At 40.7% G+C, this 25,522-nt stretch overlaps 2 protein-coding genes across 8 annotated transcripts in view; one reads left to right on the forward strand and one right to left on the reverse strand.

Annotated features, from left to right (window-relative positions):
• The window catches only part of NUFIP1 (nuclear FMR1 interacting protein 1), a 47,012-nt gene extending 23,124 nt beyond the window's left edge, over positions 1–23,888 (reverse strand). Inside the window, exons 1-6 of one of the 3 annotated variants that reach the window (XR_004965817.1) lie at positions 23,436–23,888; positions 21,384–21,466; positions 20,010–20,108; positions 18,812–18,874; positions 17,709–17,785; positions 9,312–9,404 (exon numbers count right to left, since the gene is read on the reverse strand). Coding sequence is in view for 2 of the 3 variants with exons in the window: in XM_036297612.1 (XP_036153505.1) it covers positions 9,312–9,404; positions 17,709–17,785; positions 18,812–18,874; positions 20,010–20,108; positions 21,384–21,466; positions 23,436–23,847 (827 nt within the window). In the remaining variant the exon portion in view is untranslated. The remainder of the gene's footprint in view (positions 1–9,311; positions 9,405–17,708; positions 17,786–18,811; positions 18,875–20,009; positions 20,109–21,383; positions 21,467–23,435) is intronic. The other 2 variants (XM_036297612.1, XM_036297611.1) reach the window with 2 other exon arrangements.
• Positions 23,889–23,961: 73 nt separating this feature from the next.
• GPALPP1 (GPALPP motifs containing 1) overlaps positions 23,962–25,522 on the forward strand; it is a 35,493-nt gene continuing 33,932 nt past the window's right edge. For 4 of the 5 annotated variants that reach the window (XM_036297617.1, XM_036297615.1, XM_036297614.1 and 1 more), the window contains exon 1: positions 23,962–24,152. In XM_036297617.1, coding sequence (XP_036153510.1) covers positions 24,065–24,152 — 88 coding nt within the window. In that variant the 5' untranslated portion in view covers positions 23,962–24,064. The remainder of the gene's footprint in view (positions 24,153–25,522) is intronic. The other variant, XM_036297613.1, reaches the window with a different exon arrangement.

A 25,522-nucleotide genomic window follows, 5' to 3' on the forward strand; every position in this document is an offset into this window, starting at 1 on the left:
GTTTGCAATAAACTCCTGCCTTGTTTTGAACTCCGATCCAAACTTCAGCTTCATTTTTTGATTCCATGAGACACACCCTGGGAAGAATTCCTGCTCACCTGTTCCCGTATTCATTTAATATCTCTGCAATGCATGAGTTCTTAATCCTTTTAGATTCACCATAATTTTTACAAAGTCTCATTCCAAAAAATCATATATAATAAAGGGATAATATGCAAATTAACCCTCAAGCCTTCACATCATCACAAGATGGCCACCCCATGTCATCACATGATGGCCGCCCCCATGTTGTCACAAGATGGCCAGCAGGGGAGGGCAGTTGGGGGTGACCAGGCCTAGGGGAGGACAGTTGGGGGCGATCGGGCCGGCAGGGGAGCAGTTAGGTGTCAATCAGGCTGGCAGGGGAGTGGTTAGGGGGTGATCAGGCTGGCAGGGGAGCGGTTAGGGGGTGATCAGGCTGGCAGGCAGGCGAATGGTTAGGAGCCAGCAGTCCCAGATTGGAGAGGGTGCAGGCTGGGCTGAGGGACAACCCCCGCCCCAGAGCATGAATTTCGTGCACTGGGCCTCCAGTCACATATATGCTCCAAATTTTATAGAGAACCATGGACCAATTTCCATCCAGAAATGTTGTTCTAATACCTCAACAGAGTCATCAAAGCCAAAACAAATAATTTTGCTGCCTCTAGCCCACCATTACCATGAGGATAATGAAGAGAGGCCACTTTCCTCAGGCTCCCACTCACAGATGCCTTCCCTGTATCCAATCAGAGATGCTGCCTGCACGTGACCACAGCTCACTTTTGAATGATCATCTTTAAGGTAATCACTAATAAGTAATGAGTTAGGATGATCCTTTAACTGATGAGATCAGTAAGACTTAATTGAAAAAATAGTTATTTAGTATTTGCACTCCACCCCACCTTTGAGGGATTAGTTCTATTACACCATTGTTTGACACTCATTTAAAAGGAGAGTTTATTTAATCAACATTTAATGAAAATAAAAACATAGAATGCACTTAAAGTGGAGAGATTAGGAATCCTATCTAATAAAAGGGAATATGCTAACTGAGTGCCCCGCTCTCAAAGGTGGCGGCACCCACAACCACAAGATGGCAGTGTCCAGTCCCCCCAGCCCCGCCGGGGCGGCCCAAGGCACAGGCAAGCCTTAGATGACGGCTGCACAGCTGCCCAGGGCAGTCCGAGGCTCAGGTAACCAGGGCCATCCAAGGCTTGTACTGCCGGCAGTGGCAGTAGCAGAGGTGTGATGGGGCACCACCTTCCTCTGATCGCCAGGTCGCCTCCTGCCCGCCCCTGAGGACTCCCAGACTGTGAGAGGGGGCAGGCCGGGCTGAGGGACCCCCGCTTCAATGCATGAATTTTCATGCACCGGGCCTCTAGTAATTATAACTAAAAAGCTAACTGAGAAGTAAATATAATATTAACAATTATTCAACTAATCCAAAAGAAGGAAAGAAAGGAAACAAAAAAATTGGAAAAAATGTAAAACAAATAGGACCATGGTAGACTGAAACCTAAATATATTAGTAATTACATTAAATGTAAATAAACTAAACCCTAGCTATAAAAGGTAAACATTTTCAGCCTGGATTTTTTTAAATGTCCAAATTATATAGTCAATAAAGAAATACACTTTTAAATACACAGACACAAAACTTTAAAAGGAAAAGGTTAAAACACACTCTCCTTGCCCTGGCTGGTGTGCTCAGTGGTTAGAGTGTCAGCCTGTGCACCACAGGGCTTGCCCTAGGTGGGGCTCCTGTAGGAGGCAATCAACTGATGTGTCTCACACACCTTTCTACCCCTGCCCTGCCCCTCCCAGCCACCTCCTCTCTCTCTCTCTTCCACTCTCTCTAAAAAATCAATGGAAAAAATATCCTCAGGTGAGGATTAACAAAAACAAAACACACACACGCACACACACACACACACACATACACACACAACCACTATCCTTATTCCATTGCATCATACTGTACTTTTGTCATAGTCAGGTGATTGTTCTGACTATAGTATCTCAGTATACATAGATCTGAGATTGTGGTATTAGCCAACACTACACTATCTTTATCACTCTAACTTTCCCAGCTATTCTAGAACTTTTGCATTTTCACATAAATTTTAAAGTTTATCAGTTCTGCCCTCTTTCACCATCCTACCACCCATACCCTTGCAAAAAAAAAAAAAAAAAAATCCAACTTGCTAGGATTTTGATTAGGAGCAATTTAAGGAGAATTGATATAATCACATTGAGTCTTCCAGTCCATGAACATTATATATCCCCTCCATTTATTTAGGACTTTAATTTTTCTGAGCAATGTTTTATAGTTTTCATTATAGAAGCTTTGCAAATCTCTTGTTAGATACAGTCTTAGGTATATATTTTGATGCTACTGTAAATAGTATCTTTTAAAATTTGATTTTCTAAATTCTACTGCTAATATACAGAATATATTATTTTTACTAATATATTGATTTTTTAAAATACTTCTATGTATTTGGCACCCTTGCTAAAGTCACTTATTAATTCTAATTGCATATTTCTTTGGATTTTTTTACATATACAATCATGTCAACTCTAAAAATTGACAGTTTTACTTCTTTCTTTTCAAATTTTATATGTACAGTTTTTTCCTGCTTTACTGCACTGCCTAGGATCGCCAATATAATGCTGAATAAAAGTGGTAATAGCAGATGGATATCCTTATCTTGTTTCCAACCTCAGGGGGAAAATGATCAGTATTTCACTAATAAGTATGATTTCGCTGTAGGTTGTTTGTAGCCATCCTTTATTAGACTAAGGAAATTATCTCTTATTCTTGTTTGTTTAGAGTTTCTTTTTCATGAATAGATGTTAAACTATATAAATTTCTTTTATTTTATTAAGATAATCCCATTATTTTCCTCCCTCATTCTGTTAATGTAGTGAAGAACATTTGATTTTCAAACACCAAATCTAATCTTGCTCCTGGAAGAAATCCCATTTGGCAATGATGTATATCCTTTTCTCATATTGCCAGATTGATCTGCTAACATTTTTTTGTTGTTGTCGTTAATCCTCTCCCAAGGATATTTTTTTCCCATTGATTTTTTTAGAGAGAATGGAAGGGAGGGGGAGAGACAGGGAGAGAAAAACAGATGTGAGAGAGACACATCCATTGGTTGCCTCATGCACACGCCACAAGCCACAACCAGGACTGAGGATCAAGCCTGCAACCAAGGTGAAGTGCATGCCCTGACTGGAATGGAAACTGAGACCCTTCAGTCCATGGGCCAATGTTCTAACCACTGAGGTAACCAGCTAGGGCTGCTAACATTTTTTAAAGGATTTTTATGCTTCCGCTTAAAAGATATTTGCTTGTGATTTGCCTTTATCGTAATACTAGGTTTGGATATCGAGATTATACTGGCCTCTTTAAACAAGCTGCAAAGTGTTTCCTCGTTTTCTAGTTGTTGGGAGATTTTTCTAAGAATGATATTTGTTCTATAAATGTTTTACAGAATTAAAACAGTAAAACTAATGGTAACTATTCCAGGGGTGGGCAATCTTTCTTCTGCCAGGGCTATTTGGATATTTATAACATCATTCACAGGCCATGCAAAATTATCAACTTAAAAATTAGTCTGTTATATTTGGGCAAACATTTAATTAACTCACCCCTAATGTCTTGGCAGGGCCAGACCAAATGATTTCACGGGCCTCATCCAGCCCTTGAACAGGACGTCCCCCACCCTGGATTTAGGCATCCCAGTCATCAGCCAGGTTAGATCAGCCATCAGTTAATCAACACCCACCTTTAACTGAGCCTTGTCAAGATCAGCAGATATACCTAACTGAACCACAGCTATCCCCAGATGTCTGAGCAACTGACTGCTGTATTTTTTTAAATATATTTTTATTGATTTCAGAGAGGATTAGAAACATCAATGATGACAGAGAATCATTGCTTGGCTGCCTCTTGCATGCCCCCATACTGGGGATTGAGCCCACAACCCAGGGGAGCAAGAATCGAACTGTGACCTCCTGGTTCATAGGTTGACGCTCAACTACTGAGCCTTGTTAGCTGGGCAACTACTGTATTTTTTTTTTTAAAGGACACCCATTAAGAGAGCAAAATGGCAAGACACAAACTGTGAGATAACAGGACAATACATATATTCTACTCCAAAAAGGATTGTATTTACTAGTAAGTAAATAATTCCTACAAATCAAGAAAAGCACGAAAGTACTGTTAGGGAAAAAACCAAGATGGCAGCATAGATAAACACCGGAAATTGCTGCCTCCCACAACAAATTCAAAAATACAACTAAAAGACAAAACAGACATCATCCAGAACTACAGGAAGGCTGGCTGAGTGGAAATTCTACAACTAGAAGGAAAGAGAAAAGCACACTGAGACTCAGAGGAGGTGAGGAAGTAAAGTGCAGAGGTACGGAAGCGCACGCGGCAAGGGCTGGCGACTGAGGACGCGGCTGTCTTTTTGAATCGGGAGGGAGCCACAAGCCCCTGACTGCTCTGAACTCCAGTTCTTGGAAGTCTCTGGGGACCCAGGACTCATACAGGGAGAAACTGGACTGTCTTGAGGGCGGCTTTCTCTCAGAGGTGCTTGCAGCAATTACCGGGACACTGAGACACGGGGCCCCTTAGGGCAAGGCTGAGGATCTGCCATAGCTGCTTGCTCTGCCCTGTTGATCCCCTGAGACCCCGCCCCACCCAAGCTGTGGCAGAGGCTTTTGCATATGAAAGGCCTGGCCCTTTGCAATCTGAAAATTACCTAACAATCTGCAGTTGGGTCAAAGAGACCCAGAACCTCCGAGAGAAGGCCCAAGGCCCCACAGCAGCTTGCATTGCTTCACAGCTGGCCCTCATCTGGGCACCTCCAAACCCCAAACAAGGAAGAGGAATCTGCAAATCTCTTCATAGCTCCTACTAGGTAGCCTCAGGCAGAGGCTAAATTAGCACCTCCTTAGATCCAAGAGCCAGTGTACCCAGTGGTCAGAGTGGGACCATCCAGATTACAAGTCCTCAGATCCATAAGGGACACACTCAGGGGGCAGACTCAGTGAGCACCAAAGCCCCACTGAAGCAAGTCTTGCCCCATAAGGGTGTCTTCAGCACAGAAGTTCTCCCACTGTAGACACAGCTGATTCTCACAGCCAATAGGCCTGGAGGTCAATTCCTCCCAGTGATCCTACAACAATCAAAGCATAACTACAACAAGACTGTGCACAAAGCCCACAAAGGGGTGCACCAAGAGTGTCCACCTCAGGTAATTGGGAAGGCTGAGCCACTGGGCCCTATAGGACACCTAGCAGCACACAAAGCCACTCTACCAACACAGGGAAGCATAAAAAATGTGGAGACAAAGAAACAGGACACAGATGACAGAAATGGAGGAAAGCAAACTACTGGATATAGAGTTCAAAACCACACTTTTAAGGTTTTTCAAGAACTTTCTATAAACCGCCGATAAATGTAGTGAGACCCTCAAGAAATCTAGTGAGACCCTCGAGATTATGATAAAGGACCAACTAGAAATTAAGCATACACTGACTGAAATAACGAATATTATACAGAGTTCCAACAGCAGACTAGAGGACGCAAGAATCAAGTCAAACATTTGAAATACGAAGAAGCAAAAAACACCCAACCAGAAAAGCAAAATGAAAAAAGAATCCGAAAATACGAAGATAGCGTAAGAAGCCTCTGGGATAGCTTCAAGCGTACCAACATCAGAATTATAGGGGTGCCAGAAGAAGAGAGAGGGCAAGATATTGAAAACATATTTGAAGAAATAATGACAGAAAACTTCCCCTACCTGGTGAAAGAAATAGACTTATAAGTCCAGGAAGCGCAGAGAACCCAAACAAAAGGAATCCAAAGAGGACCACACCAAGACACATCATAATTAAAATGCCAAGAGCAAAAGACAAAAAGAGAATCTTAAAAGCAGCGAGAGAAAGAAAATCAGTTACCTACAAGGGAGTACCCATACGACTGTCAGCTGATTTCTCAAGAGAAACTTTGCAGGCCAGAAGGGAGTGGCAAGAAATATTCAAAGTGATGAATGCCAAGAACCTACAACCAAGATTACTTTATCCAGCAAAGCTATCATTCAGAACTGAAGGTCAGATAAAGAGCTTCACAGATAAGGAAAAGCTAAAGGAGTTCATCACAACCAAACCAGTATTATATGAAATGCTGAAAGGTATCCTTTAAGAAGAGGAAGAAGAAGAAAAAGGTAAAGATACAAATTATGAACAAATACACATCTATCAACAAGTGAATCTGAAAATCAAGTAAATAAATAATCTGATGAACAGAATAAAGTGGTGATTGATTATAACAGAATCAGGGGGATAGAAAGGGAGCGGACTGACTATTCTCGGGGGGGGGGGGGGAAGGGGTGTGGGGGATGCGGGAAGAGACTGGACAATAATCGTGCACCTATGGATGAGGACAGTGGGGGATGGGGGGTGGTGAGGGTGGAGGGTGGGGTGGGAACCGGGTGGAGGGGAGCTATGGGGGGGAAAAAGAGGAACAACTGTAATAATCTGAACAATAAAGATTTAATTTTTAAAAAAAGCAAGCCAATTAAAATCTGGATAAAGACTTGAAATAGTGTATCATAAGAGAATACAAAAATGGCCAATAAGAGTATCAGAAAGTGTGCGACATCATTAGTCATGAGGAAATGGTAATACACAAAAAGGTGTTAACAGTACCAAGCACTGACCAGGATACAGAGCAATTAGATGTAGTTAACAGGAGTGTAAACTGGTACAACCATTTTGGAAAACTATTTGGCTGTATCTATTAAAGCTAAATACATGAACGCCTTATGACCTAGTATATGTATACATGTGCGTTGTATATATGATATACAAATACACATACGCACACATGTGGTATATAGTTATCTATAATAATAAAAGCTTAATATGCTAATTAGACCAGACATCCTTCCAGACGAAGCCGGAGCTGGGAGGGAAGCCCGGGTCCCAGCTGCCTGCCGGCATCCCAAGGGAAGCTCGGATCCCAGGTGCCAGAGGGAAGCCAGTGCCGGCAGCCGGGGGAAGGAATGCCTTAATCTTGCATGAATTTCGTGCATTGGGCCTCTAGTCCTATATAATAAAACCCTAATATGCAAATTGACCACACAGTGGAACGACTGGCCAAACGACTGGCCGAATGACTGGTTGCTATGATGCGCACTGACCACTGGGGGCAGACGCTCAGGAGCTGCCCCCTGGTGGTCAGTGCGCTCCCATGGGGGAGCGCCACTCAGCCAGAAACCAGGCTCACGTCTGGCAAGCACAGTGGTGGTGGCGGGAGCCTCTCCTGCCTCTGTGGCAATGCTAAGGAACAGTGAGCCAGGTGGTAAGGAGCAGCGAGCAGGCGGGCGGTAAGGAGTGAGGAGTCCTGGACTGCGAGAGGATGTCTGACTGCCAGCTTAGGTCCTGGGGGAATTGGGCCTAAGCCAGCAGGCAGACATCCCCCGAGGGGTCCCAGACTGTGAAAGGGCACAGGCCGGGCTGAGGGACCCCCCTCTCTTGCCCAGTGCATGAATTTCATGCACCGGGCCTCTAGTGTATATATATACATATATATATATGTGTGTGTGTGTGTGTGTGTGTGTGTGTGTTTAATGAGTTCTTACATCAACAAAATCATGTAAAAGAATGTTCATAACAGCTTTATTCATAAAGCCCAAACTGGAGACAATCCAAATGTCTAACAGTGAGAAGATATATATTCTCACAATTGAGTTTTACGCAGCCATAAAAATAAACAATTTAGAGCTACACACAATATAAATGAATCTCACAAAGTTATTTTGAAATTACACACAAAAGAATGGTAAAAATGACACTTTTTTTGTTTTGTTTTTTTACTATACTATACTTTTTGTTATTTTAGAACACTCTATTTATTAAAAAAGTTTGCTGTAAAACAGTATACTGTGTTACATTAGTAGAGCCTTATACATATCATGTTTACTGCATCTCTTGACTGATCATTTTCTCTTGTGCTTGATTTAATCTCATGTTTTATAAATTGTTTTATAAACATTATAAATTCATAAGTATTATAAGTATACAGTAATGGCTTAGGCTTTCATTCACTCACCACTCACTCACTGACCCACACAGAGTAACTTCTAGTCCAGCAAGCTCCACTCATAATAAGTGCCCTATACAGGTATACCATTTTTTATCTTTTATGTAGTATTTTCTTGTACCTTTTCTATGTTTAGATATAAAATACTTACCATTGTGTTAACAACTGCCTACGGTATTTAGTACAGGTTTGTAGCCAAGGAGTAATAAACTATACCATATAGCCTAGGTGTGTAGTAGGCAATACCATATTTTCAACTTTGCATAAATACACTCTAAAATGTCCACACAATGACAAAATTGCCTAAATGCATTATTAGGTGTATAGTTGTTTGTGTATGTGTGTACACAAATCTATCAAGTTGTACATTTAAGATTTGTATATTTTACTTATATTAAAAATATATTTCACTAAAAAATAAAATAAAAAAATTCTGAAAAAAAATCTATGAAGGTGAGGGATAGTGAAAATATGGTGTCTCATGCATTGCTGGTAGAAGAGTAAATTAGAAGAGCTTCTATGATAGATATTTGGCAGTTAGTTATCAATATTACAAATATACATATCTTTTAACTCAGCAAATCCACTTCTAGGAATCCATCCTCAGAAATACCTGAACATGTATAAAATGTATGTATAGAGCAATAATGGCAACTTTTTATTAGTAAAAGATTGGTAAGAATTTAAGTGTCTGTCAATAGTTACCAAAAAACGACCCTGTGGGATATCCTTACACTGCCTACACATCCTTAAAGAATGAGGAAATCTGTTATATATTAATATGGGACAATCTACAAGTATATTATTTGGCTAAAAACCAAGATGTAGAATAGTGTGAAAAAAGAAAAAAAGATTATTATCTATGTGCTGTATACATATACATATGGGATATTTGTGAAAGGATAAAATAGATTGTCTTTGGGAAGGAGAATTGTTTAGCTGGGAGACAAAGACAGAAAAGACTTATTAATTATAAATCTTTCTGAAAACCATACAAATATAGGGCAATTACTATTTTAAAAATTTTTAAGTAAAAGAGTACAAAAGCAAATATTTTAGAATCGGGAGTGTAGATATTTTAAGATTTTGGTATACGCTCTTTTTTTTATTTATAAGTATAAATGTTTAAAATAAGCAGTGAAAATATAAGCAATTTTAAGGAACTTACCCATACTGTGTTGTTGTCAATACTGCACCTCTCTTTTCCTTTTCAAGTTTTAACTTCTTCTTCCTTTCAATATTGGCCAGAGTTGGGTAGTTTCTACAAAATAAAGTTTAAAAAATTATAAAAAGACTTATAGAACACAACTTTAAGTACACTATCAAGCAATTGCTGTATTTATCAATCTTGGCTTAAGGACTAACACGATAAGTGATAATTTATATAAACCTTCATATAAAATTTATATACACCTTTAATTCCTCCTTCTAGAACCTTTTTAAGGGGAAAACAGTCGACTATAACAATGCTACTCAAAGTGTAGACCAACTGTGAGTCCACAAATTTTGTTACCAGTCTGTGAGTAGGTAAGGAGCTTTACACTAAAATTTAAATCAAATATATCACACACTGTGCTCAAACTGGTCCAATTCATCTATTTGGTGTGTACGTACCTGTAGAAAAAAATATATAATCAGTTATGCAAATACATAGTAGGAACATCCAAAGTTATCATGATGAAGAAGAGACTGTTCTCAAAAAAGATAGTCCACCAGGTAGGATAAGAAAAGCACACAAATAGCTTTAACAAAGGGCAAAATATAGTAATTACCCCTGAAGAATATAAAAATTGGAGGGTGGAAGAAAAGATCATATCGAGCTAGAGAAATCCAGAAAGAAAGGAACATGAAAGAAATTGGTCTTAAATGGTGTTAATTGACAGAAATCAGAAAGAAAAGCTTTTGAGTGTTCTAAGCAGAGCAAACAATGCAGATTAGCCAAGGCCTCAGAAAGTGTGAGAGAGAGATCCAGGAAATGACAAGTGGTTCGTTCTGTATAAAACATAGTTACAGGCAACCAGATCAGATAGAGAGGCTGAGGCCAAAATGTGCCTTCAATGGAAGACTAGGAAGTTTATATTTAATTCAGTGGAGATGGGGAGCCACTGCAAGTTATGAACAGGGAGGGATATGTACAAGGCAGTGATTAAGATTAAGTTTGACAGCAGTGTGCAAGATAAAATGCTGACAAAGCTTTCTTTGTTCCTTGGCACAGTTGTGTAGAGGTGCAGGAACCAAACTCTGGTGGTGAAAGGAGTAGATCTTACAAGTATAAAAAGCACAGGAGGAAAACACAAACAGATCTCTACCACTCAGCCAAGCTGCTCATTAGAGAATTTTAAGAAACATCAACAAATCTTATTCTGGCATTGTTTCTACCTCCTCCTTTTTTATTTATTTTTTGTTAAAACCTGCATCACTGACTTGAGTAACACAGCCAATAGGAAGCCTATTGTTTGGCCATGTTGGAAGATAAGAATTGAAATGACATTAAGTGGTAAACTAATCAGAAAAAAGGCAATGAATTTCAATGAGGACAGTGCAAAGCAATCTATTCGGCTAAGAAAAATAAACTCCATAAATAAAAGATGATGAATACACAAGCTATAAATAAACATAAGAAGAAAAGATCAAGGTCATAAGGAGATAAAAATCTGACAGCCAGTGAGTACCATAAGACTACACTTTTGGAAAGCAAACATAATCTAAGGTTATGTGAAATGGCCTCTGGCACATGTTCAAGCGTGAAATCTTCCTCTCACGATACTCCAAACTGGTTAGAAACTCCCGGCACTGTGTCCAGTTTCGTATTTCTAAACTGAAAAGGAGGGCTGAGGAAAAATAAAACTTGGAAGGGATTCAGAAGGGACTCAAAGATGATTAGCAGGATAAAAAATAAAACCTCTGAGGAAAGATGAAAAGAACTGGAATTATTTGCAGCCTTTAAAAGAGGAAGATACACGACAATAAACAATCTCACAGAGAGGATGGTAGCTTTTTCAATCTGAAGAGAGAATATACAAAAGCAGAAACAATGAGAAAAGAGGTGATAACTTTCACAGGCCCCAGTGTCTAGGCATACAACTCACAGCTACTCAACACCCTTCATATCTCTGAAATTCACTTATTCATACTACTTATGTTTCCTCATCATTTTTCTTCTGAGTACTGCAGACCCTTCACATGTTAGGCCATATGCTAAACAATAAGATGTGGTACTTGAGTGTACCATATACACACAAGCAGATGCTACTTAAGAGATTCTCAATAACGAAGAATGCAAATGTTTGTTATAGCAAGTTATAGTGCTTGACTCTAGTGCTTGACTAGAGTGGTAGAGGCTTCCTCATACAAACAAGTGGTTTAGGTGAGATGTGAAATGAATTCCTTATATGAGACATCAAGAAATTGTGGAAACTCCTTTGGTGGAAGTCTTTTTAAAAAGCTCACTTTCTCTTTCTGGCATATTCAAGTATCACTTTCCTAAAGATAAGGGATCTTTCAATATCCCTTGCAAAGCTATAAGATTCTATTTTTCAGTGCTTAAATTAATAAAATCTTGGCCCCAAATTTATACCATTCTTATTTACACAGAACCTAGAGACTAAAGACTAAGGAAAACAAGGGTATTAGAAAGCAAATTATCCCAAAACAGGAATACAGAAATATAAGACAGAGTTACACACACAACAATCAGAAATCCGCTCCTGCAATGTAATACTGAGATATAAGAATAAAGATAAGCCTGGAGCTTTGATGAAGTTAGAACCACAGGGCAGGTTCCTAAGTACAGCTGAATTAACCAATTCAATCTCAGTTGAAAAATATCACAAACTGTCTTACACTGCACAATTACGTACAGATAAAACTTAGCCCAATATCTCCTGTTAAAGAGTGGATATTACGAAGTTATAAACACTGGAATAAGTAGTATTTTCACAATTGGTTTCTCTATTTTTATCTGCTAAAATCTCTTTTCTTCCTGTACTTCCATCTTTCCCCAATACCCCAAGAGGAACTGGCCCTGAAACCATAAGCCCTTTTTCTCTCTTCTTCCTGATTCATCTCACCTCTTCACCTTCTCTTTACACCTCCAGTGACAATCCTTAAGCACTAGAGTCAATAAATGGGCAAAATTGTGCCAACCATAATTTTAGCATACATCATTCTGGTTACATTATGCTCTAAATCTTTTCCTTATTCCCAAATCACCACCCACTTAGTGACTTCTCTAATCCTGTTCTCTATAAAAACACAATTCCTCTTTACTCTTACTGACCCACAACTGCTTCAACACAAGCCCTACAACTATATTTTTATTTCAAAGTCTTTCTGAACTTCAAAAAATGTAGCATTCTTTAGGAGCAGGGCCCCTCTGTTGGAATTCTGAAATAATTGGGGACACAATTTCAAAGGATTTCCTGACCTACAGCAACTGCTGAAATAAACATCACAAAACTACGCCACCTAGTGGATCCCCATCTGCTGTAAAACATGTCTCAGTGTTTCTAAAATAGAGGCTTAGGAGATAAACCTCTACCACTCATTTTCTCTAATGCCAAGTCACATAGCATTTCTACTTCATAGGTCAGGAATTAAGAACTGGTTTGGTTTTGGCTTCTTTTGCAGGTTAGTTGTGGAACGTGGTCTTTCTTTCCTGCCTATCAAAAAATACAATGGCTTCCTCAGAAAGAATGTAGCTCTCACCAGAAAGATAAAATTCAAGACATAAGGACTATTCTGCCATATCAATGTGAAATGTACTCTTTTTAGTTCAAATAACATTTTTTTAAATTAAGGGTAATATAAATTTTAAAAGTAAGTATATTTTCATAATAGGTTTTTAAAAAACTGCTATTGGCGAGAATATTAGTATATTTTTGAGAAATCTATCAAATATGCCAAAATAAATGTTTATCATACTTTTTACTAATAAAGTACACTTATATAAATAATTTCTGACTATGTTAAAGAGCAAGTGGAAAAACAAGATATGGAAGAACTTCAGATGAATTTGGCAAGCACCAAAAGACAATTTCAGAACACTTTGTTAGAAAGCCATATTATAGGTATAAGTAAACTTCATCCAAAATTGTCATCCTCATTCTCTTTAAGCATTTTATAATTTCACAAATCTGTAACCTCCTTATTCACTCCTAGGTGCTGCCCAGTCTTCTTCCAAGTTACTCTGTTCACTGTCATAGTGATACCTTCAGATTACATTCCAGAAACTACAACTAGTCTCTCTCTCCTCTACCCCCACCTATCCTACACAAAAAGAATCACCAATAAGCATACTAAACACTTGCTCATCTATCACTTATTCAGAATAGAGATGCTTTCAAGTATCTCTTAGAGCAGTGGTTCTCAACCTTCCTAATGCCGCGACCCTTTAATACAGTTCCTCATGTTGTGGTGACCCCCAATTTCATTGTTACAAATTGAACATAATTAAAGCATAGTGATTAATCACAAAAACAATATGTAATTACATATGTGTTTTCCGATGGTCTTAGGCGACCCCTGTGAAAGGGTCGTTCGATCCCCAAAGGGGTCGCGACCCACAGGTTGAGAACCGCTGTCTTAGCGTTTTAAAATTCAACAATCCCACCAAGCACTTGGGAAAATGCTACTCCCTCTTCTCCCCTTTCCTTTGTTTGGGAATATTCCATCAACTTTGCTGTCACTAAAGGTGGCCAAGCAATCTACTTCAATGAAAGTTACATGGAAGTCTCCTGATTGGAGCTAAAAACAAAGCTATTGTTTTCCTAATGAATAGGGGGCAAACTGGGTTATGGGTGCCTTTTGTCTTTTTCTCTTCTTTCTGCCTAGAAAGTGGGCTTAATATTTGGATATGTGGAAATTCCTGGTGGACATGAAAATGAAACCACCTACTAAGGAGTAACAAGAAAGAGACTGTGCCTAATGGTGCTGCTGAGCAGCAACAGTAGCTCTGGACTTTTTCTACTTGGGGAAAATAAACATCTTTGTCTAAGCCACAGTAGTAAGGTTGCTGTTCCATTTATTGGAGCACAATCTTAACTGATACAAGCACCACTGCATCCTAGCCATCCTATGTAATGTGAATGCTTTCCGTGCCCAACTAGGCATATCTTGATTTTAAACCTCACCTCCTAAAAGCTTTGGCAGTTTCTTATAAAATTAAACATGCTTATCATATCACCAACCAATACAACTCCTACGTATTTACCTAAGTCAAATAAAAACCCACGCTCTAAACAAAAATATGAACATCAGTTTGTGAAAGCTTTATTCGTAATCATCAAATACTGGAAACATCCTAAATGTTCCTCAACTGGGAAATGGATAAACAAACTGTGGTATATTCATATATGTGACACCCATATGGGACAGAACAATAGCGATAGAAAGGAATGACCTACTGCTACATGCAACAACAGAAATGAATCTCAAATGCACTGTGCTAAGTGAAAAAGACAAATTCAAAAGCTACAGACAGTATGATATCATTTATATAATGTTCTGCAAAAATACAAATAAGAACAGAAAACAGATCAGTGGTAGCCAGGGACTGAAGGTTGGGGGAGAAATCAACCACAAAGGCGATAAGGGAATGTTTTGGGGTGACAGAATACTATTCTTTATCTTCACTGTGGTGATTATACAGATATACACATTTGTCAGAACTATGCATTTAAGAGGGGAGTTTCACTGTATGTATAACATACCTTAAAATAAATGGAGAGGAGGGGGCAGGAACTAGACCTCTTACAAACCTTTCAAAATGAATTGATGACCTGCCTTCCAGAGCCTCCAAGTATCCTTTGACCAGACATTATTATCCCTACACTAAAGGCCTGGTGCATGGAATTTGTGCAAGGGGGTCGGGGGGATAGGGGGAGGAGGGTCCCCTCAGCATAGCCTGCACCCTCTCCAATCCAGGACCCCTCGGACATCCCTCTCACAATCCTGGACCTAACCACTCACCTGCCTGCCTACCTGATCACCCCTAACTGCCCCCCTGCCGGCCTGATCACCCCTAATTGCCTCTGCCTACCGGCCTGACCGCCCCCAACTGCCCCCCCGCCCCCGCTGGCCTGGTTGCCCCCAACTGCCCCCGTTGGCCTGGTCACCCCATGCAGCCTGCTGCTCGGTCATTTGGTTGCCTCTCACTAACCCCCCTGCCGGCCTGGTGGCCCCATGCAGCCTGCTGCTCGGTCATTTGGTCATCCCTCACTAACCCTCCTGCCGGCCTGGTCGCCTCACACAGCCTGTTTGGTCGTCCGTTTGGTTGCGATGGTCGCTTAGGCTTTTATATAAATAGATGGCTAAACTTAAAAATGCTCCGGTTGTCTATAATCTCATGGGCACATCATGTACAATTATCCTACATCTCATGAGTGAGAGTATTCAAGGCAAAAGTCTACACCTATCTACTTTCAGTGACGTTGGCCATATATAGTAAAATCTTTGCCTTTCCAAATACTGAATGTTTACCTCTAATTTTCAAGATAAACTATTGTTAAGAAAATATTTAAAGATTTCACAAAATAACATAAATGCAAGGTTTGCTGAGATTTTTCACTAGCATTAGAAAATCAAATTAGTCTTCTATCAGGGACTTTATATAAACACATGATACCCAAGCTAGTTTGCATCTTAAAATTCCTCAGTTTCTCTAACAGTAGATTTTTTTCCAATTAAAGCACTAGTTGCACAACACCACAAGGGGGCATAGTTCACACACCTATGGGGAAAGCTACTTTAGAAAGTACTGCATTCAAATACAATCATTTTGATTTGTCTCAATGATTGTCCAATGTCGTGAGAATTTAATGTTCAAAACAACAGCCATTTAATTAGTATTAGTTATAGTACTAATTTACAACCATAATTATTAATCAGATAAACACATTTCTGCCCAATTTCTATTTTTTTCTTTTGACCAATATAAAAGTTTAACAAAAGTTCAATGTGAAAATGGACAGGACTCAATTTTCACATTGTAATAAAACAGTGCTGTGGAGAGGGAACATGTGGAAGCAGTTGATTTCTCTGGTGAATATAGCCATTCTTTATACACGTTCCAAGACTTCTAACATTTTCTCATATTACCACCATTCCAGTATTGTTCTGTTGCCATCTCCACACATTAATCTATCACAAGATTCCTAAAGGAATCAAATTCCCGCAATATTCCTTGGACATGTCTGCCACCATTTGATTTCAACGATAACTTCTCCTCTATACATTTTTTTAACTCGGGAGGTCGAGCTTTGCTCATGGTGTCTAAATGAGCTGTAAGATACTTCCAAACAAAATGAATTCATGGGCTCTCTTCTGCCCAATTTCTTTAAAAATAACAAAAGTATAGTTTAAAACATGAATTTAACATGTTGCTCAGTGGTTAGAGTGTCCGCCCTTCGCACAAAGGATCATGAGTTTGATTCCCGGTCAAGGGCACATATCTGGGTTGCAGGTTTGATCCCTGGCCTAATCGGGGTACGTGCAGGAGGCAAACAATAGATGTGTCTCTCTCACATCAATGTTTCTCTCTGTCTCTCTCTCTCTCCCTCCCTCCCTCCCTCACGTTCTCTCCCTCTCTGCCATTCTCTAAGAAATCAATAGGAAAAATAACCTCAGGTAAAGATTAACAACAACAAAAAGTCTCAGCAAGATTTCTCCAACCACTTACTTATATGTACCAAAATAGAAGTATACACATAATAAAAATATTTCCAAGCTCCATTTATATATATCAACATTTGTAAGATCCCTTATATCTATGGCACTATGGAGTATAAACAACCATGTAAAAGATAGTTCTTACATTTATAAAGCCTATAAGTCATTTTTTAAAAATATATATTTTTATTGATTTCAGAGAGGAAGGGAGAGGGGAGAGAGAGATAGAAACACCAATGATGAGAGAGAATCATGAATTGGCCACCTCCTGCATGCACCCCCACTGGGGACCGAGCCCACAACCCGGGCATATGCCTTTGACTGGAATCGAACCCGGGACCCCCCCAGTCCACAGGTCAACGCTCTATCCACTGAGCCAAATCAGCTAGGGCAGTGGTCAGCAAACTCAGTCAACAGAGCCAAATATCAACAGTACAACGACTGAAATTTCTTTTGAGCCAAATTTTTTAAACTATATAGGTAGGTACATTGTTATTAACTTAATTAGGGTACCCCAAGGCTTAGGAAGAGCCACACTCAAGGGGCCAAAGAGCCGCAGTTTGCCGACCACGGAGCTAGGGCCTATAAATCATTTTTTAAAAAGATACATATGCAAAGTTCATCAATAGGAGCATAATATAGCTTGTCTAAGCTAAGAGGCAGAGCAGCTACCAGATACCTTATTCAAAGAAGGGCAAGATATTCTTGCAGACAGATGAGGAAAACTATCCCCAAAGTGGCAGGATTTCAGCTGGGCTAAAGCAATGAGCAGAACTTGAAAGAGAGAGGAGGTACGATTTTCTAGAAGCAGCAGCTTGAGCAAAGTCATTATTTTTAAGTACTCAGCCTTGCCACAGTAAAAGAAAGTTATTTCACTAGTTCTAAACTCTTTACTCACTTTCTTCTTTCTTCTCTCCATCTTGCAATCTCCTCTGGAGTATCTAACTTGATCTTCTTCATACCAGGAGCATGCATCTAGGGGGAAAAAGCCTGCTGAACATCAGGAAGCTTATATATGCTTTTGACTACTAGTAAATCTCAACATTATGGGGGATAATGGAGGCTCTATACCCCAAAATTTAAAACTAAGTAAGTGGGTTTTATCCATCCTTACTATGACTTTTCCTTTAAAGAATGACCTGCATATTTAGACTAGAGGCCTGGTGTACAACATTCATGCACTGGAGGGGTGGAGGGGTGATAGGGGGGTGTCCTTCAGCCTGGCCTGCGCCCTCTCTCAGTCCAGGACCCCTCGGGGGATGTCCGCCTGTCGGCTTAGGGGAGCAGGCCTAAGCCGGCAGGTGGACATCCCCCAAGGGGTCCTTAGCGCTGCTGCAGAGGCAGGAGAGGCTCCTGCCACTGCTGCTGCGCTGGCCAGCCGTGAGCCCGGCTTCTGGCTGAGTGGTGCTCCCCCTGTGGGAGCGCACTGACCACCAGGAGGCAGCTCCTGTGTTGAGCATCTGCCCCCTGGTGGTCAGTGTGCATCATAGCAACCAGTTGTTCCACAGTTTAATTAATTTGCATATTAGGGTTTTATTATATAGGCTAAGTGCTATTGATAAGAAAAAAAGGAGTAACATAATTTTGGTTACAAAGTAAATGCATCCACTTTTCAACTGACATTAAAGACCCAAATTAATGACCTAACAACCAAAATTGAGGGAAGTAGCTAAAGAAATAATGAATACACAAAAGAATCTGAAGAAGCATGGTGTAGAAAAACCACCATAGAACTTGGAGTTAAAAAACTCAAATGCAAGAATCCGTTTCTGAGGACCTGGGCAAATCATGATTTTATCTCTTAAATGGGGCCAATATTTATCTACTTTACATAGTTGTTTGTGAAAATAAAATTGATTAATAGATGTAAAATTGTCTTACAAAGTACTGCATAAATGTTAGTTATTATTAGGCTATATAAAATGAAGAGCTATTGAAGATAACAGATCAACAAAATGAAAAGAACACATATTGAAAAAACACAAAACCACAAGAACTTACATTTCTCCAATGGAACTGGACAATCTTCTCATGTGCACTAAAAGAGCAATCTACTTCTGGACACTGTAAAAGGTAAACAAAAAAGATTAGTTAATGTTTTCTATGTTAAATATACCCATTACTACATATACAGACGTCTTCTAGTCATATTACATAGTTATCCCATCTATATGGTGTTGTCACTCATAGCAAAACAAAGATCATTTCAGAACAGAGTTATTTAAAAAGAAATGACAGCCCTAGCTGGTTTGGCTCAGTGGATAGTGTCAGCCTGTGGACTAAAAGACCCCAGGTTCGATTCCAGTCAAGGGCACATGCCCAAGTTGTGGGCTCGATCCCTAGGAGGGGGCGTGCAGGAGGCAGCTGATCAATGATTCTCTCATCATTGATGTTTCTATCTCTCTCTCTCTCTCTCCTTTCCTCTCTGAAATCAATTAAAATATATTTTTAAAAAGAAATGACATTTTCAAAGTATACAGTACAGTAATATGTATTATTTACTTTATTCCTAAAAGTGAGGGGGCATTTCTATAACCTCAAAGAGAATCTTTTCCAAACTAACAACTTTCTCTTTAATTTTGCTTCCCAAATATTCTGGTTAAAAAAAAATGTTAAGTACTTAATAAGGTCCAGACCATCCTTAGAGTGTGATGGGCCAGGGCAAATTAGGGTGTGATCAATGGTCAAGGGCAGCCTTAAAAGGAAAAGACCTTACAAAGGTGCACAGAGCAACTGGAGGGGAGAACCAGCCCTCTTACAAGGCAGAGGCTCCCGCACATACTGACAGCTGCCAGACCATCCTTCTTACCTCTTCCTGAAGCAGTGGGCTCTCACCCTCAAACTGCAAATCCCAGGGTCACTGTCCCAACTTGTCAGGTCATCAAACATTTCTATTAACTATAAGCTTTTAAGGAATAGAAGCACAGAATTTCTACCAAATAATACCCATTTTGTTGAAATTATTTCAGGATAGCCTAGCTGGCATGGCTCAGCGGTTGAGCATCAACCTATGAACCAAGAGGTCACAGTTCAATTCCTGGTCAGGCCACATGACGGGGTTGCAGGCTTGATCCCCAGTGGGGGGCATGCAGGAGGCAGCCAATCGTTGATTCTCGCTCATCATTTATGTTTCTATCTCTCTCACCCTTTCCCTTCCTCTGAAATCAATAAAAAAACAAACAAACAGAAAAACACCTACCTTCATATGTTCAGACATGTGTTTATCATACTTTTCTTGATTTTTGAAACCACGATCACAGGTATCACAAAAATAGTGGAAAACTGGTTCTTTTCTTTTCTGCAAATGAAAATGAAGAGGCATTAGGCTTTAAATGAAAAATCTTTCATCGGTAATAAAAATACAACTCTCCTTCTAGTAATACATACTTTGATTTTTCACATAATCTTTATACATGGAAGAGACTCCTGAATATACTACTAATAAAGGGATAATGCTGTTTCTTTTCTTTTAAGCAAAGATATAAGGACAAGTCAGGCACAACAAAAAATTTAAATATGAGTAGAGCTAATATAAACAGTGAATAGCCTTAGCTGGTTTGGCTCAGGGGATAGAGCGTCGGCCTGTGGATAGAAGGGTCCCAGGTTTGATTCCGGTCAAGGGCACATACCCAGGTCATGGGCTCGATCCCCAGTAGGGGGCATGCAAGAGGCAGCCAATCAATGATTCTCTCTCATCATTGATGTTTCTATCTCACTCTCCCTCTCTGAAATCAATAAGAGAAAGTGAATAGCTTACAAAGTGGTAACCTAATTAAGACTTAATAGAGCATATATCAAGATGATCTAGAAATAAGTATTTAGTGTAAAAAAACAGCATTTCATCTTTTAGAAAAAAAATCATATGTTTAAAACTACAGTAGGGGAAAAGAGAATTATTTAGGTAAAGATTAGTTATTTTTTATACCAATTTTTCTATTTTATACTTAAATATAAGACAAAAAATTACAATGAGAAACTCTATAGGAAATATTTCATGTTGAGATGTTAATAAGTATAGTATAGTTTTTCACAATATTTTATTAATATTAGCTACTAATTTTCATGCCAAAATAAAGAATCTTATTCAACTAATAACATTATTTATATACTTTAGAAGTTGAAAGGCCAGATTGTAAACATCAGAATAAAGCAAGCCCATTTTAAGACTTGGTTTCTGAACATAACCAAGAGTTGTTCCTCCTTAAAAAACATTCAAAAGATTTTTAATTCCATCACTCCTACCAATCTTCTAGTAATATTCATATATAATTTATATATTATATGTTTTACTTCACTGAGGTTTAATAACATTTACATTTATCTATAATCCTAATTCTCAATAATACTCCTGACACTATAGTGAAATGAATTCAATGTTTCCTTTATCTATAATTTTTTTATTTATTTATCAAAAAGATTTACTTAAGCTAAGATCCTTAAAGATCTTATTATAGCAAGGCTCCACTGTGTCAATAATGGGTGCAAAACACTAAGAGAGTTATGATAGAAGCACAGATATGGAAGAGTAACATAGGGACCAAAGTGTTACATTCAAAAACATTTTTAAAAATACCTTTTTTTTATGTTTTCTACTGGGAGGGAAGTTGAAGTCAGTAAACTCTGCATCATATTGTTGTGGAAAATAAGAATGTTTAACTGAAAAACAAAAAGAGATCCATAAATGTTTGCAATGAAACAATTATTTAAAATTGTATTTGCTGTAGCATGTCACAAATACTTGAGTTAAAAAGTGGTAAACTGCACCTTCTAAGAATAGCTTGAACAAATTATCAAAGATTAATTTGTCTATCAAATAAACATTTTTCCAATTAATACATGGTGGCAAGATTAAGTGTCCATAAATGCTTTAGGCATCTAAGCAATGGGCAAGCTAATCTGATAAAATTCAGATTATTTCAAACATTATGTGCAATAATGTAGTTATTTCAAACACTAGAAATGTAAACAGTAAAAACCCTTTACAGCTCTTTCAACATCAATTTTACACCAGAAAACAACCTCGTGAAATACTTTTTCTCCTAAATTCTTTTCCTTCCCTATTGCCATGACCCAACTCTGAAGCCCTGATCTTTCACCCAGATTACTGTAACAGCCTCCCAAGTTGTTTGCCAGTTTCTACCAACAGACCCTGCACATTGACACCACAAAAAATAATCCTCCAATCATCACAACTCTACTCAAAATCTGCACATGGCTTCCTAGAGTCCTTCATGAGATCCTGGTATATTTTCTCACTCTTTCCCCATACCTCCCACATACTCTGCCTCAGTCACACTAGAACACTGTAATCTTCAGAACTCTCTTTGTACTGACACCTCTTTGCCTTTGCCTTAAAAGTATCTCTTCCTAAACATCTCCCAAGCTGTTCCCAAAAGCTGTTCCCAAAGCCTCAACACTCAGAAATCACCTTTTATATGCCTCTATCACCAGTCACACTGTATTGTGATTTACATTTATGAACCATCTCACCCGACTTAGGACTGCCTTAGGCACATTGATATTCCTAGCATTTGGCACAGAATAAACACTGATTTAGATTCAGTGTAATGTAAAAGGAAGTTTATGCAGAGTTGGAGAATAGTGAACAATATCATGTCTTTAAATATGATCTGTATGCTGATGACACCTAAATTTACAACTCCAGCCACAAACCTCCCCTGAAAGTACTAAATAGCTAACAGCCTATTCAACATCTCTACTTGACACACATATTTCTAACTCACTCCTGGTCTGCTCTCCAAATCTGCTCTATCCACATCCTCTCTAGTTGCTTGGCAAAAAAACTATTAAGTTATTCGTATCTCTTTACCTACAGCAAATGGTTTGGGTCCTACTCTACCTTCAAAATATATCTAGAGTCACCTCCAGAGCCCCACCCTAAGACCCACCCTGGTCCAAGTCCCCAATCTCTCTCACCTGGAAAACTGCAATAACTTCCTAACTGGCCTCCCTTTCATTCGATTCCTATTGGTAGTCACATTAATCCTTTAAAAATATAGATCAAATCATGTCATTCCTCTGCACTATTCATATCACAACAGTAAAAATCCAAGTCCCATCAACTACAAAGCCCTCACAGGTCTGCCCTATCCCGCAATTTTCTACAATTCTACCTCTTCAGACACACGGATCTGTACAGCTCCTGTCTCAAGGCCTTTGCAGTCGCTGTTGGTCCCACCTGTATCCCTATTCCCCCAGAAGTACCCCCGGTCTGATCCTTCGCCTCCTTGATGTCTTTTCACAAATGTCACCTTCCTTAGGACTGACATTTAAAACTGCACTACCTATCCGTCTTTTCTTTATCTCCCTCCGTAGCACACGCTGCCTTCAAACACACCTTCATTTGGTCTGTTTTCCTACACCAGATGTTTCCTACCACATTCCCAGTTCCCGATACATAGTTGGAACACCATAACCAACCGCTCAATTGAATGAAAGGGCAAGGAAAACATTCCTGTCGGACCAATTGTGAGACATGAGTGATCAGACTCCCACGAGTGCAGCGCAAAATCAGAAGGGGCGGGGAAGGCAGAGAAATTGAAGAGGGAAGAAGGGGAGAAGGAGGGGAAAGGCAGGGGGTGGCACGGGGGGAGCAGCAGCCTACCCGGGGTGTGGTGGGACGTCTGATGCGGAGGGAAACTGCTAGGAGACGGTCTCCAGTGCCAAGATGTCGAAGCCTGGAAACTCCAAGAAGGCTGGCCGCTGATCTGAGGCTGAGCATCAAGGCGGGACTGGGTGTCGAAGAGGGTCTGGGTCCCGGGAAGAACCGGGGCGTCGAAGCGCGGCGGCGCCTCGGGGAGCGCCTGGGTGTCCGTGGGGGGCTGCGTATCCGAGCCGGGCTCCGACCCCGCGGCGGGAGGCGGCGACGACGGCGGCGGCGGCGGCGGCAACATGGCCCAGAGCATCCACTTGTGCTGCAGCGGGACTGGGTCGCTCAGAGGCCCCAGCGTGGGGATCCGCTCCGGGGCCGCAAACCATCCCGCGGGAGTCACGAACCCGCTCGCCGGCTCAGCCATGCCACCTTCAGTCTGGGAGCCCAGCGTGCGAATTGGCGCCGGCCCCACGTCACTTCCGTCATCGCGAGTTACGCGGCTCAGCCAACCACAAGCTGAAATGTCATCGGTCCGCGCCGGGAAAACTTCCTGCATCTGCGAAGGCTCGCAGGCTGGTTAGGAGGAAGGCTTGACACCGTGTACGTAGACTTGCCAGCGGGTTCGCTACCGGCCACCGCGCATGGCGAGGGATCTGATCGGGCCGGCACTGCCGCCCGGCTTCAAGGCCCTCGGGGCCGCGGGGGACGAGGAGCGGGACCCCAGCCCCGGTAAGCTGCGGACAAGGAGCGGGACCCCCCCCCACCCGGTCCTTCCCTGCCCGCCCAGCGGTCTGAGTGCCAGTCAGGCCTGGAGAGCGGGGAAGTGGGCAGTGGGGTGTGGGCGACCCGAGCTGACTTTGCTTCCCAAGCCGTCCCAGTGTGGGAAGGAGGCGTGGGGGCTCGGAAACGAGTTCCGATCTGGTAGTTATTATAATAGTGATGTGTTCCCGCTGAGCGTTGAATGGCTGGACGCTTTGCGAAACTATCGATACCCATTCAGTCCGTTAATCCTCGTGGCAGCTGTGTAAGTTAGAGATTGTTCTTGCTGTCGAGAAAAGAACGTGTCCAAACTTATAGAAAAGTTTTGTAGAAATCGATATTTTTATTGATTTCAGAGAGAGGAAGGGAGCGGGATACAGAGATTAGAAACATCAATGATGAGAGAGATCATTGATCGGCTGCCTCCTGCACGTCCCCCACTGGAGACCGAGCCCAGGGATCTGACTGACCCGTGATCTCCCAGTTCATGGGGTCGAGGCTCAACCACTGAGCCACAGCGACGGGGCTATTTAAGCCAAATCTTTGTGGACATGCCCCGAATAAAGATCTGAACGGGTTGAGAAAATGCTCTAAAGAATGGCAAAAGCAAAGTGAAGAAACACTTTTACATTGGTGTGTACAGGATAGTCACTTAAAATTTATAGTACATGGTATGCAACAAGATAACGAGGGCTCCGGTGTCCTCTGGTGGTCCTGTGCTCTGGTGCCTGCAATGGTGCCTTTGAGGGGTCTAGAAAATTATGCTATCATTTCAAAGGTATGTTGTCCTACATGCATAAGAACAATGGACAGGGCTCACTTAGCGTGAAGATTGACTATAGGCTTGAGGTGTGACTACCTTCTATGAGCTGCCCAGTAGGAATTTGTGATCAGATCTGCCACGTGGCCCACAGTGACCTTGTCAGTGTTATTACAGAGCCCCCCTTTTTGTACCCATTCCCATGTGACAGTTGGGGACACTGAGGCTCAGGCTGTTACCTAGATCACACAGCTAGTCAGTGGTGGAGCCCTATTTAGAATGAAACCAGGATTCTGTGTCTTACTGCCTTCCGATATACAGCGTCTCCAGCTCTTGGAGAAGATACTGTGCTCTCTAGCCTGACCATCCATCCTAGCTTCTACTTCTGTCATTGCATCTCACACACGGCCCCGTGCTCAAACCAGTTAGAGTTTCTGGCAGTTCAATTCTCTAATCTCCTTCTGGCTTCACTCTGCATTTGGCATACCTGACAAACTCCTACCTCATCCTTGAAAGCCCAACGTAAATGTCACCTCAGTGAAGCCTTGCCCAAACTCTCCCAGGCATTGTCATGCCTTCT

Source organism: Myotis myotis, unplaced genomic scaffold, assembly GCF_014108235.1.
Source record: "Myotis myotis isolate mMyoMyo1 unplaced genomic scaffold, mMyoMyo1.p scaffold_m19_p_3, whole genome shotgun sequence".
NCBI lineage: Eukaryota > Metazoa > Chordata > Mammalia > Chiroptera > Vespertilionidae > Myotis > Myotis myotis.